The 16441-nt window shown below is 48.8% G+C and overlaps 1 protein-coding gene across 2 annotated transcripts in view; it reads right to left on the bottom strand.

The window, feature by feature from the left end:
• Positions 1-5081: 5081 nt before the first annotated feature.
• EFCAB12 (EF-hand calcium binding domain 12) overlaps positions 5082-16441 on the bottom strand; it is an 18518-nt gene continuing 7158 nt past the window's right edge. For both annotated transcript variants that reach the window (XM_077451610.1, XM_077451611.1), the window contains 6 exons: positions 15876-16044; positions 14115-14377; positions 11974-12187; positions 7572-7746; positions 5919-6044; positions 5082-5409 (listed from right to left, as the gene is read on the bottom strand). In XM_077451610.1, coding sequence (XP_077307736.1) covers positions 5250-5409; positions 5919-6044; positions 7572-7746; positions 11974-12187; positions 14115-14377; positions 15876-16044 — 1107 coding nt within the window. In that variant the 3' untranslated portion in view covers positions 5082-5249. The remainder of the gene's footprint in view (positions 5410-5918; positions 6045-7571; positions 7747-11973; positions 12188-14114; positions 14378-15875; positions 16045-16441) is intronic.

The following is a 16441-nucleotide window of genomic DNA, read 5'->3' as shown; positions in this document are numbered from 1 at the left end:
TTGATTGCGTTCTTTTACTGGGTGTGGCTTTTCTCCAAGAATTGGCGCATTCATTATTTATTGCAACTTTTGACAGTATATACAGTGCCAACCAAATACCCCCCCAAGGAGCTTACAATCTAAGGCCCCCTAATCAAAAATGTGTTTCGACCACCATGTACTGCGGACGAGCGGGCACTGTAGGCAAAGCGAGGTATTCGTACGTCACTGCCTACTTCCAGGTTTAGGGCTATTCCACACTGCTCGGCAGCAAAATTGCGGTAAAAACGCTGTTTCAAGTGCGTTTTTTTGGGTTGCCTGCACCTGTGAAAAATGGACATGTGACTCAAAAACGCAAATCCTGGTGCGTTTTTTTTTTAACCGCGATTTCTAATTAATTTCAATGGGAAGCTGCGTTTTTTGGTGTGGTTTTTAAGGCCCCTTTCACACGGGACGGATCAGTAATGCTCAGGGGATCGCTCCGTTGTCCCCGCTGAGCCGGCGGATAACAGGGCGGTCCCAGCACACTGTGCAGGGACCGCCCATTCTCCTCTATGGGGGATCGGAATGCATGTATGTCCGTATTTCATCCGCAAACGGATGGATGAAATACAGACATAATGTCCGCATGTGTGAAAGGAGCCTAACACCAAAACACCCAGCTTTCTCCTTTCCTCGTCTGAGAGATGCAGCGGGCGGGGCTGAGATTCCCCTGCTGATGTCAGAGCTGGCTGGTCATGTGATCGCCATCTTGGCTCTTGAATTAGGTGTTTACAGCATTGATATTTATAAATCATTCACAGAGGGGGGCACTGTGTCTATGGGAACGTTTGACCATTCTTCCAGAAGCTCATTTGTGAGGTCAGGCACTGATGTTGAACGAGAAGGCCTGGCTCGAAGTCTGCTCTAATTCATCCCAAAGGTGTTCTATCAGGATGAGGGCAGAACTCTGTGCAGGCCAGTCAAGTTCCTCCACCCAAAACTCGCTCATCCATGTCTTTATGGACCTTGCTTTGTTCACTGGTCCAAATCATTTGGTGGAGGGGGGATTGTGGTGTGGGGGTTGTTTTTTAGGGGCTGGGTTTGGCCCAGTGAAGGGAACTCTTAAAGAGGAAGTAAACCCTGATGAGTTTACTTCCTCTTTCATTCTCTGCAAAGGTAAAGCATAATGGACTACTATGCATCGCATCGCATCGCATAGTAGTCCATTATGTGTCACTTACCTGACACAGGAGCCAGCGAAGTCACCGCTGTCCCCTGTAGTCCGACGCATCCATCTTCTTGGTGGGGTCTCGCAGCTCCGCCGCTGTCATTCGGCTAAGCCGCGATGACGTCACTCCCGCGCATGTGCACAGGAGCCAACACGCGCGGCAGCTCCGTCGCTGAAAATGCCGCGCTCACGCCGTAGACAGCGGTGGCTGTCTTCGGGCAAATATCTCCTAAACTGTATAGGTTTAGGAGATATTTCTTGGACCTACAGGTAAACCTTAATCTAGGCTTACCTGTAGATCAAAGTGTGTTGTAAGGGCTTTAAGGCATTAGCACACCAGGACATTTTTGGAGAATTTCATGCTCCCAACTTTGTGGGAACAGTTTGGGGTCAGGCCCCTTCCAACATGGCTGCGCACCAGTGCACTTTCAAGGGCAAAGGAGGGGTTTGGGGTCTTTTAGACCCCAGATCTCTCCATAAAGAGTACCTGTCACTGTCTATTACTGACACGCGGCGATTTGTGGGCGTGCGCCCACTGGTCAGCCAATCAGCCGGTTGGGCGGACTCGATGTCCACCGGCCACCGGCGATCGCTCCCCACAGAGATAGAACGGCATGCCATGGAGCTGAGCGGGGGCCATCTTCCCCATGGGAGAGGACGCGATCCTCTCCGCCGCTACCGGTGGGACCAGTAAACAGCAGAGACAACCAAATTGCGGCGGGAGGGGGGTGGGCACCTCTCCCGCCGCTGATAAAATTGATCTTGCGGCAGAGACCACTTTTATCCTAAAGAGAAACGCACGCTGTTCCTAAAAAACACCGGGGTTATGGCAGCTAGCTGCTGCCATAACGCTGGTATTTAGTGTCAAGGTACCGACATACGGGTACGGCGATTTTCATGAAGTTGTTGAAAGGAAGTAAACTCTGTGTTTTTTTTGTTTCTTCCCTGTAAAGTAAAGGCATAATGTTCTAGTATGCATCACCACTGGGTTATTTTATTTTTTTTGCTATATGAAACTTTACAAGAGATCCCCAAATGTTCCACTTCTTATTAAGCGATTGAACAGTACTGACTGGCATATTCAAGGTGTTTGATATATTTTTCCAACGTTTAATTACCTTGTTACGCAAGTCTTTTGACTGTTCTTTTCTACCCCCTCATGGTTCAGTGTCTAGCCTGCTCAGTGCATCCATGTGAGAGCTAACAAACTCATTGACTATTTATACACAGACACTAATTGTGATTTAAAAAGCCACAAATGTGGAAAATTAACATTTAATTGCCATTTTAACCTTGGTGTGCCACCTTCTCTGTACCAAGGCCAAACATTCCAGGGTATGTAAACTTTTTATCAGGGCCATTTGGGTGATTTCTGTTATCATGATGACTTAAAAAGGATCCAAAAAACGATGTGATAATAAATGGCTACATGTGATTGCTATCCTTAAAGAGGGATTCCACCTAAAAAAAAAAATTAAAAGCCAGCAGCTATAAATACTACAGCTGCTGACTTTTAATAAATGGACACTCACCTGTCCCGGGGTCCAGCGATGCCGGCAGCCGAAACCGATCGATCGCTCGGCTCTCGGCTGCTGCCGTCACCATTCTAGGTGAGGGAATCAGGAAGTGAAGCGAATCGGCTTCACTTCCCGGTTCCCTACTGCGCATGCGCAAGTCGCGCAGCGCAATAGGAATTGTCCGCACTGTCTCTGGGACCCGTGTGTGTCCCAGCAGACAGCGCGGCAGGACAGGAAATGGCGTAGACTCCCATGGGAGTCTATGCCCGGAAGTGGGTGTAAATACCTGTCTTTGACAGGTATCTCCACCCCCCTTCCCCCTGTAAGGTGCCAATTGTGACACCGGAGGGGGGGAGGGTTCCGATCAGCGGAAGTTCCACTTTAGGGTGGAACCCCGCTTTAAATAAAAGACAAATTTTCAATATTAATGCCAAAATTTCACAATTTCTGCCAGGGTATGCAAACTTTTGAGCATGACCGTGTATATACAAGATATATAAATACATATATCTGAAGATCGATCAGTCCTGACTCCTGATGTACCTGATGTTTTTTCCAGAATTCTTTGGAAAATAAAGAAATTAAATAATTTCTTTTAAATGTCAATTTAACATTCCACTACTCCTCCCTAGTAAGTGGATACCACATGTGAGACTTTTTTTTACAGCCTAGCTGCAACACTACCAACGGACCACTAAACTCACAATTTTGAATTCCACGGACCACCAACATGAATTTTAAATGCCTTATACACACAATGCTCCGGCTCTCTGCCCCCCTACCCTCAGATCACACTGCTGCCTTATACACACAATGCTCCAGCTCTCTGCCCCCTGGCCCTGGATCACACTGCTGCCTTATACACACAATGCTCCGAATCTCTGCTCCCCTGCCCCTGGATCACAATGCTGCCTTTTACACACAATGCTCTGGTTTTCTGTCCTGTTCCCTCTGGATTACACTGCGGTCGTATACACACGATGCACCTGCTCTCTGCCCCCTCCCCCTGGATCACACTGCTGCCTTATACACACAATGCTCCAGCTCTCTGTCCCCCTCCCCCAGGAACACTGCGCTGCCTTATACACACAATGCTCCAGCTCTCTGCCCTCTTCCCCCTGGATCACACTGCTGCCTTATACACACAATGCTCCGGTTCTTTGCCCCCCCTCCCCCGGGATCAAACTGCTGCCTTTAACACACAATGCTCCGGTTCTCTGCCCCCCTCCCCCGGGATCAAACTGCTGCCTTTAACACACAATGCTCCGGTTCTCTGCCCCCCTCCCCCGGGATCAAACTGCTGCCTTTAACACACAATGCTCCGGTTCTCTGCCCCTATCCCCCTGGATCACACTGCTGCCTTATACACACAATGCTCTAGTTCTATGCCCCCTTCCCTCTGGATTACACTGCAGTCTTATACACACAATGCTGCAGCTCTCTGCCCCCCTCCCCCTGGATCACACTGCTGCCTTATACACACAATGCTCCAAGCTCTCTGCCCCCCTCCCCCCAGGAACACTGCTGCCTTATACACACAATGCGCCAGCTCTCTGCCCGCTTCCCCCTGGATCACACTGCTTGCTGCCTTATACACACAATGCTTGGGTTCTTTGCCCCCTCTCCCCCGGGATCACACTGCTGCCTTATACAAACAATGCTCCAGCTCTCTGCCCCCATCCCCCTGGGACACACTGCTGCCCTATATACACAGAATGCTCTGGCTCTCTGCCCCCTCCCCCTGGATCACACTACTTGCTGCCTTATACACACAATTCTCCGGTTCTTTGCCCCCTCCGCACTCTGCAATCACACTGCTGCCTTACACAGACTCATCATTGGTCCCCACCTCCTTATCCAGCCATGTGCTCGAACGCCCTGCTCCCTCCCACAGTCCGATCAGCACTGCCATTGGAAGTCTCCTCCTTCTTCACCTCTCGCTCACTGCACTACTACCGGCACCCCCCTCTGAGTTCACAGGAGCTGGAACTACAGAGGAGGCATCGGGTATCACATTATTGACTGTCAGCGCACATTGAGAACAACACTGGAAAGAACATTGGGCTGGATGCATCCAGCCCAATGTTGATTTGCGACAGAACCCCTGGGGATCACCAAAATTGGTTGGCGACTGATGCACCAGACTGACAACCAACCTTTCAAGGTATTTAGATCATTTGCATAGCTCCTCCCAAGAGCCAGCCCGCTGCTTGTATCAGAGCTGAGGGCTCTTGGGAAGAGTACTGGGGAAAGGTGCTGCGATGTTTTCAGGAAGCTACGCACAGCACCTTGCCGGCCCCTCCCACCAACCATGATCTGCCTGCATTGCATAAAGAAGCACAGAGATCCAGTGATGACATCACGGGGACTAAAAATAGTATTGAAAACAGGTTTTATTTAAACAATTTATTATCATGTTGATGGGGGGAGAACGGGGAAACCAACAGATAAAATGTAATGTTTATTGACATCCGATGGCACAGGAAAAGCTCAGTCATTAGATGGAGATATGGAGGGGAGGGAGGGAGGGGGGAGGGGGGGTCTCATCCTGGGTGGGTGGCCTGGCTTTTTGTCGGTGGATAGCGTGGATCTGAATCGGCAGCCTGTGGGAGATAGAAGCGGAGTTTCTCCACAAGCTGACCAGGCCAAAACGCGTTGTCGTCAGATGTATAGAAGTGATGGGGGAACTTCCTCTTCAGATCCCTACAAATTAAATAGAAGGAGAATATAATAGATCACTTATAACACGTTTAAGGGGCATATTTTTAAAGATGTGAATCAGATGTTCACCATGCACAGAGTACATTTTACAGCACCGTTCTGTGCTGTGATCACGTGACCATCGAGCACATGTGCGGGAGTGCCGCCATCGCATCCCGGCCAGTCAAAGAGCCTGAACCAAAAAGGAAGACCAGGAGAAGATGGAAGCACCAGTGACAGCCAAAAATGTTGACAGCTCAGCGCTGGAGGGGATCATGTGGCAGGTAAGTATAACCCCAATCTCAAGTACTACTAGGGTACTCAGGTATTAGGGTACTCAGGTACTAGGGAAGATTTAGACAGGAGCCAGTTAACCAAATCAGCGTGCCTTTGGAGTGTGGAAGGAAAGTAATCCCATGGTTGGGATTTGATCCAATGACCTTAGTGTTGCAGAGCAGAACTGCTAATCATATAGAGGGACGCCACCATTTTTTTCAGTCTATTCGACTCACCCACTCATCTCCCGAAATTGCTCGAACGTCGTCCAGCATCTCAGGGTTTCTGTCCCGGCTTTTTTCTTTCCTCTCACTTTGGTTTTCACCCAGGCAACGTAGGTGTTGGGGGGGTATGGACCATTACTGGAAAACACAAGATAGGGTGAGAGTTAGGAGTGGAGACAAATTAGCGGGGTAGAGGATAAAACACAACAGAGAGGGGCTTAGATGGAGAACAGAGACTCAGATTATTGTGAGGCTTCATGTCTCTCGAAGACTCTAGTGGTGATATGTCCCTTCTGTAGGTGGTGTCCCTTCCCCTCCTACAGGACCGGAGCAAAGTGTCATCCTCTCCCAGATGGATTCCCTAGATATTGGATATTTTTGTGGAGAATTCATCATGGTGGACACCATGATGAATTCTCCATAATGCAGAAAGATCCAATAACTAGGGAATCCATCTGGGTGAGGGTGACAGCTTGCTCCTGTTATATCAGCGGGTGGAGCAGACAAGTCCCTGTGTTATATAAAGTATTGGGACACCTGCCTTTACAGGCACATGAACTTTAATGGCATTCCAGTCTTAGTCCGTAGGGTTCAATATTGAGTTGGCCCGCCCTTTGTAGATACAAAAGCTTCAACTCTTCTGGGAAGGCCGTCCACAAGGTTTAGGAGTATGTCTAAGGAAATGTTTGACCATTCTTCCAGAAGAGCATTAGTGAGGTCAGGCATTGATGTTGGACGAGATGGCCTGGCTCACAGTCTCCGCTCTAATCCATCCCAAAGGTGTTCTATCAGGTTTAGTTCAGGACTCTGTGAAGGCCAGTCAAGTTCCTCCACCCCAAACTCGCTCATCCATGTCTTTATGGACCTTGCTTTGTGCACTGGTGTGCAGTCATGTTGGAACAGGAAGGGGCCGTCCCCAAACTGTTCCCACAAAGTTGGAAGCATGAAATTGTACAAAATGTCTTGGTATATTGACACCTTAAGAGTTCCCTTCACTGGAACTAAGGGGCCAAGTCCAACCCCTGAAAAACAAACCCACACCATAACCCTCCACCCAATGATTTGCACCAGTGCACAAGGCAAGGTCCATAAAGACATGGATGAGCGAGTTTGGGGTGGAGGAACATGACTGGCCTCCACAGAGTCCTGACCTCAACCCGATAGAACACCTTTGGGATAAATTAGAGCGGAGACTGTGAGCCAGGCCTTCTTATCCAACATCAGTGCCTGACCTCACAAATGCGCTTCTGGAAGAATGGTCAAACATTCCCATAGACACACTCCTAAACCTTGTGGACGGCCTTCCCAGATGAGTTGAAGCTTTTATAGCTTCAAAGGGTGGGCCAACTCAATATTGAACTCTACAGAATAAGACTGGGGTGCCTTTAATGATAATGTGTGTGTAGAGGCAGGTGTCCCGATACTTTTGACAATATAACGTAAGTCAGCATGTCATATTCCAGCAAGCACACAATATAACAGGATTTACCCCCTCCTAATGCTCATGACTTCTATAACCTTCTCCCTCGTAATGTATCTGTACATCTCTCTGCCTGGAGGGAGAGGAAGAAGGTGATAGAGATAGGGACCTAACATTAACATTTAATGTATATAATGAAACCATTTTGTTTTAACTCCAGCTACAAATTGCATATGGCAGCTCACCAGAGTCTGGGAGAACTGTCAGGATCCTCCTCCACATTGGGTCTTCCTTTGGACTTTTTTGAAGCAGAGCTCTTCCTTGTGAATCTGTCCTTGGAGGAAAGGCCAACGCCTGGCTGTCGGAGGGGAAGCCGATCTCCTGCATCACAGATCAGCTTGTCTCCGGGATATAATAAAGCTACATGAAGAGAATGGATTCAGTTCAGGATGGTGCATATGTGGTTGCATTGACAGTGTCCCCCGTGAACTGACCAACCTGTCAAGATCCCAGTCGGCATCCAACTACTCTCTTGATTGCCGTCTGCCTTCGACCTGACTGCTCTCCTGCCTCGTCAAGGTCCAGGCAGCAGTTGAAGGCAGGTGGCAATCAGGAGAGTAGTCAATCCAGGCGCGGGTCATGGCAGGCAAGAGAATAGTCAGATTGAGGCTGGGGTTGAAGGCAGGTGGCGGCACCTGCATTCAACCCCAGCCTCAACCTGACTACTCTCTTGATTAATGACTGCCTTCAACCCCAGCTTCGACCTAACTACTCTCTTGCCTGCCATGACCTGCGCCCTGGACTGACTACTCTCCCAATTGCCGCCTGCCTTCAACTGCTGCCTGGACCTTGATTACTGCCTGCCTTTGACCCCCGCCTGGACTTAATTCCTTCCCTTTCTGCCTCCTGCCATGTCCTCTGCCTGAACGTGACTTTCTTGTCTGTCATCACCCTACTCTCTTGCCTGCTGCCCAACATGACCCAAGCCTGAACCCGGCCGCTCTCATGCCTGCCACCTGCCTTTGACCCCAGCCTGGACCTGGCTACACTCTTTATTTCTGCCTGCCTTCAACCCCAGTCTCAACCTGACTACTCTCTTGATTGCCACCTGCCTTCCACCCCAGCGTCGACCTAAATACTCTCTTGCCTGCCATGACCCAAGCCTGGATTTGACTACTAGTGATGGACGAACTTCCGACGGGACGTTTCGCGAAAGCGAAATGCGAACGGACCCAAACGTTCGCGAAACCGAACGTTCGCCGCGGGCCCCATTGACTTCAATGGGAGGCGAACTTTGCAAACCTTCATGTCGAATTTGCGGCCACGTGGTAATTATTAGGGGGTAAAACGTAGTCCCACCATCTGGACAATGACATAATACATGTATGAGGTGAATTTGGGATCGATAACTACAAGCATTTTTATTTTATTTGGGAAATTGTTCTAACAATTCAGGACTATGGAGCTAATGAAGGCAATGGAGGAGAGGGAAGGTCAGGGACCAGGGTAGGCAAAGAAGAGGGTGCAGGAGATGATCACCAGCAGCGTGACATACCGGAATGACACATGCACCGTGATAGAGGCATCTGACAGCAGCACCGTAATACAGAGCACTGACAGCAGCACCGTGACATACAGCGCTGACAGCAGCACCGTGACATACAGCGCTGACAGCAGCACCGTGACATACAGCGCTGACAGCAGCACCGTGACATACAGCGCTGACAGCAGCACCGTGACATACAGCGCTGACAGCAGCACCGTGACATACAGCGCTGACAGCAGCACCGTGACATACAGCACTGACAGCAGCACCGTAAGCAGCCCCAGGAGGAAGTCAGCACAGCACAGGGATGGTGTGATCCCCTCATAATAAGAACCCCCAGGAGGAAGTCAGCACAGCACAGGGATAGTGTGATCCCTTCATAATAAGAACCCCCAGGAGGAAGTCAGCACAGCACAGGGATATCATAAGCAGCCCCAGTAGAAATATGACACCGCTCAACCTCTTCAAAGAGGAGGGTAGGGGCATATAGTACGGTGTGCTTTTTTGGGTCAAGGAAGTGAGCAGACTGTACGTCAGTCCCTATACCGCTGAAGGACTGCTGCAGTATAGGGCAGCGGTCAGCAGTGGTGCACGTCAACCCTATCTATTGTGGACCGATAGCGGTCCTTACAGAACAGCAGACTGTACCGCACTCAAGCCTATGTACCGTAGCACCCTATACCAAGTTACCAGTCCTTATAAGAACTTTTGTGGACCAAGCAGGTTGTGTATTAGTGTTTAGCAGACTGTACGTCAGTCCCTATACCGCTGAAGGACTGCTGCAGTATAGGGCAGCGGTCAGCAGTGGTGCACGTCAACCCTATCTATTGTGGACCGATAGCGGTCCTTACAGAACAGCAGACTGTACCGCACTCAAGCCTATGTACCGTAGCACCCTATACCAAGTTACCAGTCCTTATAAGAACTTTTGTGGAACAAGTGAGTTGTGAATGTTTAGCAGACTGCAGCAGAAGGGCAGCAGTCAAGTATAATATCCTTTCTATATTTGGAAGAAAGAATATTATACATGTACAAGCCTATTACTGTACCACTGATACCAGTCCTGAAAAGAACCTTTGTGGAACTAATAATAACAGCAAGTCTTTAAAATTACCCTCACTGCCTGACACACTGCTTCCTTCCTGTCCCTATACAAATTGGCAAAAAAAGAGAACGATTAGTGGTTACTGGAACAGCTCTTTTGTGGACCTTGATAGTAACAGCTAATGATGATGATGATGATGATGATGATGAAAGACTAATCTGGCTGTCCCTGTAGCATACACCGTCCTTTCCCTTTCTCTAAACTAACAAAAGACACTCAGGCTGCTGCAAGAATCAGCAGCACAGCAAACCTATCAACACCTAACACCTATACCAGTCCTGAAAAGAACTTTTGTGTACCAAATAGCTAGTGGTTTATCTCTCCCTACTCCACACAGGAACCTGTCCCTATCGTAACAGAAGAAAGAATGTAAAATGGCCACCGGATCGGGTGTATTTATAGGTTAGGGGGAATGTCCAAGTGTCCATGTGCTGTCATGTCTCAATTGGCTGTCCTGTATCACATGATAAACGTGTCACCAAAGGTTAAAGTTCTTGTATACATTAAACACGTAAGTCCGCCGCGGCGAACGACGGAAAAAGGCGTTCGAACGTGCGGACCGCGAATGTCGGAAATTCGCCGCGAAACGACCGCCGGGCGAAACGTTCGTCCATCACTATTGACTACTCCCCCGAGTACCGCCTGCCTTCAATTGCTGTCTGGACCTTGATTGCTGCCTGCCTTTGACCCCAGCCTGGACTTAATCCCTCCCATTTCTGCCTCCTGCCATGTCCTCTAACTGGACATGACTACTTTGCTGCCTGTCATCACCCTAGCTTGGACCTGACTACACTCTTGATTGCTGCCTGTCGTTGACTCCTGCCTGGATCTAACATTGCCCATGCTGACATCTACCAGTGTCAGTGGGAGGAATAGTTTCCCACCATTGGTATCAGTGGGAGAAATATTGCCCCATTGTTGGTGTCGGTGGGAAGACTAGTACCCATTTCATTGATATCAATGATAAGAACAGTGCTCCATCATTGGTGTCAGTGGGAGGAATAGAGCCCCATCATGGGTGTCAGTGGAAGGAATAGTGCCACATTGTTGATGTCAGTGGGAAGAATAGTGCCCCATCATTGGTGTCAGTGGGAGGAATAGTGCCCCATCACTGGTGTCAGTGGGAGGAATAGTGCCCCATCACTGGTGTCAGTGGGAGGAATAGTGCCCCATCACTGGTGTTAGTGGGAGGAATAATGCCCCATCATTGGTGTCAGTGGGAGAAATATTGTCCCATCATAGGTGTCAGTGGGAGGAATCGCGCCCCACCATTGGTATCAGTGGGAGAAATATTGCCCCATGGGAGGACTAGTACCCATTTCACTGATATCAATGATAAGAATAGTGCTCCATCAATGGTGTCAGTGGGAGGAATAGTGCCCCATCATTGGTGTCAGTGGGAGGAATAGTGCCCCATCATTGGTGTCAGTGGGAGGAATAGTGCCCCATCATTGGTGTCAGTGGGAAGAATAGCACCCCATCAGTGGTGTCAGTGGGAAGAAAAGGGCCCCAGCATTGATGTCAGTGCAAGAACTATTGCACTATTGTTGGTGTCAGTGGGAGGAATAGTGCCCCAAGGGCCAGATAAAGGCAAGCAATGGGTCACAATCAGCCCCTGGCCTGTAGTTTGGAGACCCGTGCTCTAGGATGCACTGGAGCCTCAGAACACTATGAAGTGCCAAAAAGGCACAAGGTGCTTTGGAGGCTGCACTGGGGTGTTCTGCATGCACTGGAGTCAGGCATGGAGGACATACAGGTAAGAATTATGGTTCGGAAGGTGCTCAGCAGAAGCGTAGTAGCATGTTGTTTCAATGCCAAGCCAACATCACTTTGCAATTTAAGGTGCACCAATCCTGTTTGACTGCCGCACCAGCGCTCTCCAGGTAAAATCCGAAAGTACTGAGGACTGTGCACTGGAGAAGAGACCCGGCACTGGATCCCAGAAGAGATGAGTATGACATATACTGTATCACCATGCAATGTCCTTAAAGCCCACCTTCCTCCAGCAGCTCTTCTGTAAGGGGAACATTGTAGGCTTGGCACAGTTTTAGGATCTTATGATATTGTTGTAGGCCCCGCCTTCTGAACGGCTCCACCATCTCGGCTGACTCCTCCCCCAGCGTAGACGGCAGGGAATGGGCGTCAACAGCAGCGTTGCCCGTTCGCACCAAACGGCACTGATCTAACCAGTCCAAGAGGCGGGTGTTGCTCTGGAAGAAGACAATAAAGTGTTAAAGATAAACTGACAACATTTGATTGTCTATTGGTCTGTCCTTTATCCTTTAATAATCTATTGGGCTTATTCAAGATTTTGAACATCCATTCTCAAAGTGTAAATAAAAATTTAAAGTCAGCAGCTACAAATACTGCAGCTGCTGACTTTTATTAATCGGACACTTACCTGTCCCAGGGCCCAGCGATACGGTGGTGCCGGCATTGTCACTGCACATGCGTGAGCCGCGCGGTGCACTGTGACTGGCCGGGCAATCATCTCGGTCCTGTGAAGTGTCCCAGATGATTGCTGAGAGGGAGGGGAGAGAGGTAAACTTGCTTCAGGCACCGCGGTGCGCCGGAAGTGGGAGCCGGATCCCTCTAAAAAGAGGGTCCCCCCCCCAAAAAAAAAATAACATGCCAAATGTGGTATGTCAGGGGGTCACCTTCCCTTAAAGCGGAAGTTAAATTTTTGGGTGGAACTCCACTTTAAAGCGGGAGTCCGCCGGGACTCCGCGTTTTTTTTTTTTTTTTAAAGCCAGCAGCTACAAATACTGCAGCTGCTGACTTTTAAAATAGTGACACTTACCTGTCCAGCTAGCCCACAATGTCGGCACCCGAAGCCGATCTCTCGATCGTCTCTCGGGTGCTGCCGCCGCCATCTTGGGTATGGGAATCAGGAAGTGGAGCCTTTCGGCTTCATTTCCCGGTTCCCTACTGCGCATGCGCGAGTCGCGCTGCGCAATAAGGATGGATCCGCTGCCTCTGGGATCTGTATGTTTCCCAGCAGGCAGCGGGGGGACTTTTGGAAAGGGGCGTAATCTACGCCCCTTTCCGCAGAGAGCTATCCCGGAAGTGGGTGCAGATACCTGTACTGTACAGGTACCTGCACCCCCCTCCCCCCTGAAAGGTGCCAATTGTGGCGCCGGAGGGGGGGAGGGTTCCGATGAGCGGAAGGTCCACTTTAGGGTGGAGCTCCGCTTTAAGTTTCAGCTATAAAGTTCCCTTTTCAATGAAGACGGTTGCATTTATCCCTGGAGACTGAGGACATCTTGTGGTGAAAAGTGATTACTGCAGGTACAGCAAAGGACTGGTCCAGATGGGGTATCCTTTTTTTATCCTCTTTCTTTTTTTACACCAGCCAAGAAAAAAATATGAATTGATGGCTTCCATTCATGGCCTTCTTCTGAAAATACTAGTTGCCTGGCCATATCTGGCTTAAATACCTCTAAATAACTGAGCCAGAACCAGTGGCCGCCCGTCCATTAGGGGTGCCGCCCCCTCTATCCATGCATACAACCGCCTAATCTAAATGCGGCGCGCTGAATGCGTGGATTCCAATGGAATTTTTTTTTTAAGCACACGATTAGAGCCTGAGGCTCTAATAGGCTTCAAAAAAGGGTGGGCTCGGGGCGCAGAGCACACCCACTCATGTGACAATAGCGAATGAACATTCGCTTTTGTCACACCGATTCTCCTCCCTCCTTGGCCAATCGGGAAGACCCGTCACCCAATTGGCTGAAAGGAGCGGCGATCTGATTGGCCTGCCTAGGAGGAGCCGCCGCAAGCTAGATGGGGTAGAGCTGGTGACCCGACCAACCGGAGTCGGGGGGGGGGGGGGGTGCAGGTGACCGGCTGGGGTGAGGGGGGGTGCAGGTGACCAGCCGGGGTGAGGGGGTGCATTGCCTCCCCCTCCCCTAAAAAAAAAATATACCACCAGCCGCCACTGGCCAGATCACCGAGTCTTGCGTCAATGACTCAGTAAGCATTGAAGCCAAAGCAACAACATGGCAGCCAGGCGGCTAGCATTTCCAGAAGAAGGACAGCAAAGACAGCCAATGTATTGCTCTGATGAAAGCTGGAGAGAGAAGAAGCGGTGGTGAGATTTTTTTCCGGCTGGTCTCCACTCTACAGTCCTCTTCTCACCTTTGCTCTTCTCTTCCTCTCCCGATAGTTCTTCCCGATCTCCTCCATGTCCTCGTAGCTGAGGGGCCTCATTTCATCCAGACTGACCGGAGGGACCTGCAGGAACTGCGACTTGCTGCCCTCGCTGTGGTCACTGCGGCCCGGCTGAGATCTCGTCTTGGTATCCCCAACACTGAGCCAGGAGACGGAGCGCGCCGAGGAGGGCTTGGTCTCACCGGAGTCACTTTTCTGGTCACCAGCCGGTTGGAAACACTTCACAGGAGCTGCAAAAAAATAAAAAATAAAAAAAAAGATTTATATTATTATCATTATTATATTTTTATTGCTATTATTATTATTTACGTATTTATTTATCTTTATTTTTATTATATTTTATAAATATTATGTTATTAATTATTGCTATTATTATTAATAAAGTATTTCACAAATGGCGAAAAATGTGGGAATTCTTTAACATTTATAAGAGATAAGAGATGACACAACCGTGTAAAATCTTGGAGCGTGTGCACTGCCCGGCTCACCATTGTCTGACAGAGATCCACCGCCTGCTGTAGTCTCTCACCTTGTGATTTGCTACAAAAAGTTACAATGTACAGTCTGATCACTGGGGGAGAGGAGACTGAGGAAATGCTTCCTCCTGCCTGCAGCAGACTGATGACATTATCTCAGCCTAGAGAAAGCCAGTGGGGGAGAGGAGACTGAGAAAATGCTTCATCCTGTCTGCAGCAGACTGTCGACGTCATCTCAGCCTAGAAAAAGTAACTGAGGGATAAGAGACTGATGAAATGCTTCCTCGTGCCTGCAGCAGACTGATGACATCATATCAGCCTAGAAAAAGTCACTGGTGGAGAGGAGACTGAGAAAATGCTTCATCCTGCCTGCAGCACACTTTTTAGATCATCTCAGTCTAGAAAAAGTAACCGAGGGACAGGAGGCCGATGAAATGCTTCCTCCTGCCTGCAGCAGACTAGTGACATCATCTCAGCCTGGAGAAAGTTGCTGGGGCACAGGAGACTGAGGAAATGCTTCTTCCTGCCTGCAGCAGACTGATGACATCATCTCAGCCTAGAAAAAGTCACTGGGGGAGAGGAGACTGAGAAAATGCTTCATCCTGCCTGCCGAAGACTGATGGCATCATTTCAGCCGAGAGAAAGTCACTAGGGGAGAGGAGACTGAGAAAATGCTTCATCCTGCCTGCAGCAGACTATTTACATCATCTCAGCCTAGAAAAAGTAACTGGGGGAGAGGAGACTGTGACAAAATTCTTCAATCTGCCTGCAGCAGACTGTCGACATCATATCAGCCTAGAAAAAGAAACTGAGGGACAGGAGACTGATGTAATGCTTCCTCCTGCCTGCAGCAGACTGATGACATTATCCTAGAGAAAGTCACTGGGGGAGAGGAGACTGAGAAAATGCTTCACCCTGCCTGCAGCAGACTAATGACATTAACTTAGCCTAGAGAAAGTCACTGGGGGAGAGGAGACTGAGGAAATGCTTCATCCTGCCTGCAGCAGATTGATGACATTGTCTCAGCCTAGGCAAAGTCACTTGGATGGCGCTTGAGGGAAAACGTTATAAATGATAAAAAGTAGAGCAAAAGGTACTGCTGCTGTATATTGTTACTTATCAGGAGTTCATTAATACAGACGCGATAAGTAATGTGTTATATAAATGGTAATATGAGGTCGGGCGTTCTCCATCAGACCAGCAGGGGTCCCCGTCTCCAATGTGTAGTCATGTTTTATAGCACAGGCCGTACCTCCTGTCCCCAGACTGACAGACACTTCCTTCCGATGTCCTCCCAGGTTCTTCTTCCACCACAATTGCCGCCCAACACAGAGCTCCTTGTAGTTGATACAATTCGGACGTTTGTTTCCAAGTGAGATGACCAAATCATCAAACTGCAAATCGCTGATGGGAATGTTGGCCTGGAAGAGAAAGGAAGCCGGGAAATAGAGGGATGGCTGCCTACAGACATGTGCGGTTCCCTGCGTTGCAGATAGAAATTCGGACATTTTCGTTATTTGGAGATTCAGATATATCAGGAATTTCCAAATTACAATGGTAACAAAATTTAAAGGAATCCAAAATAACAAAATTTAATTTCGTCCCAGAATTCGAATCGAATCGAATTTTAAAACTAAATCGAATTCCAAAACGAATTCGAAATATATACATATTGCTGATATCCTTCAAAGACTATGTGTATTAGTGTTAAAATATAGCCATTGTCCAAAGTTCTAATTTCGAACAGAATACAATAGTCGAGAATAGAATAGAAAAGAAGGAATATAAAAAGGAAAGGAGAGAGCAGAAAAGAATAGA

This window comes from Lithobates pipiens, unplaced genomic scaffold (assembly GCF_037356315.1).
Source record: "Lithobates pipiens isolate NorthernLeopardFrog02 unplaced genomic scaffold, aLitPip1_a1.2 Scaffold_23, whole genome shotgun sequence".
Taxonomy (NCBI): Eukaryota; Metazoa; Chordata; class Amphibia; order Anura; family Ranidae; genus Lithobates; species Lithobates pipiens.
The sequence above is the reverse complement of the archived record's forward strand: the minus strand, read 5'-3'. Positions and strand labels throughout refer to the sequence as shown.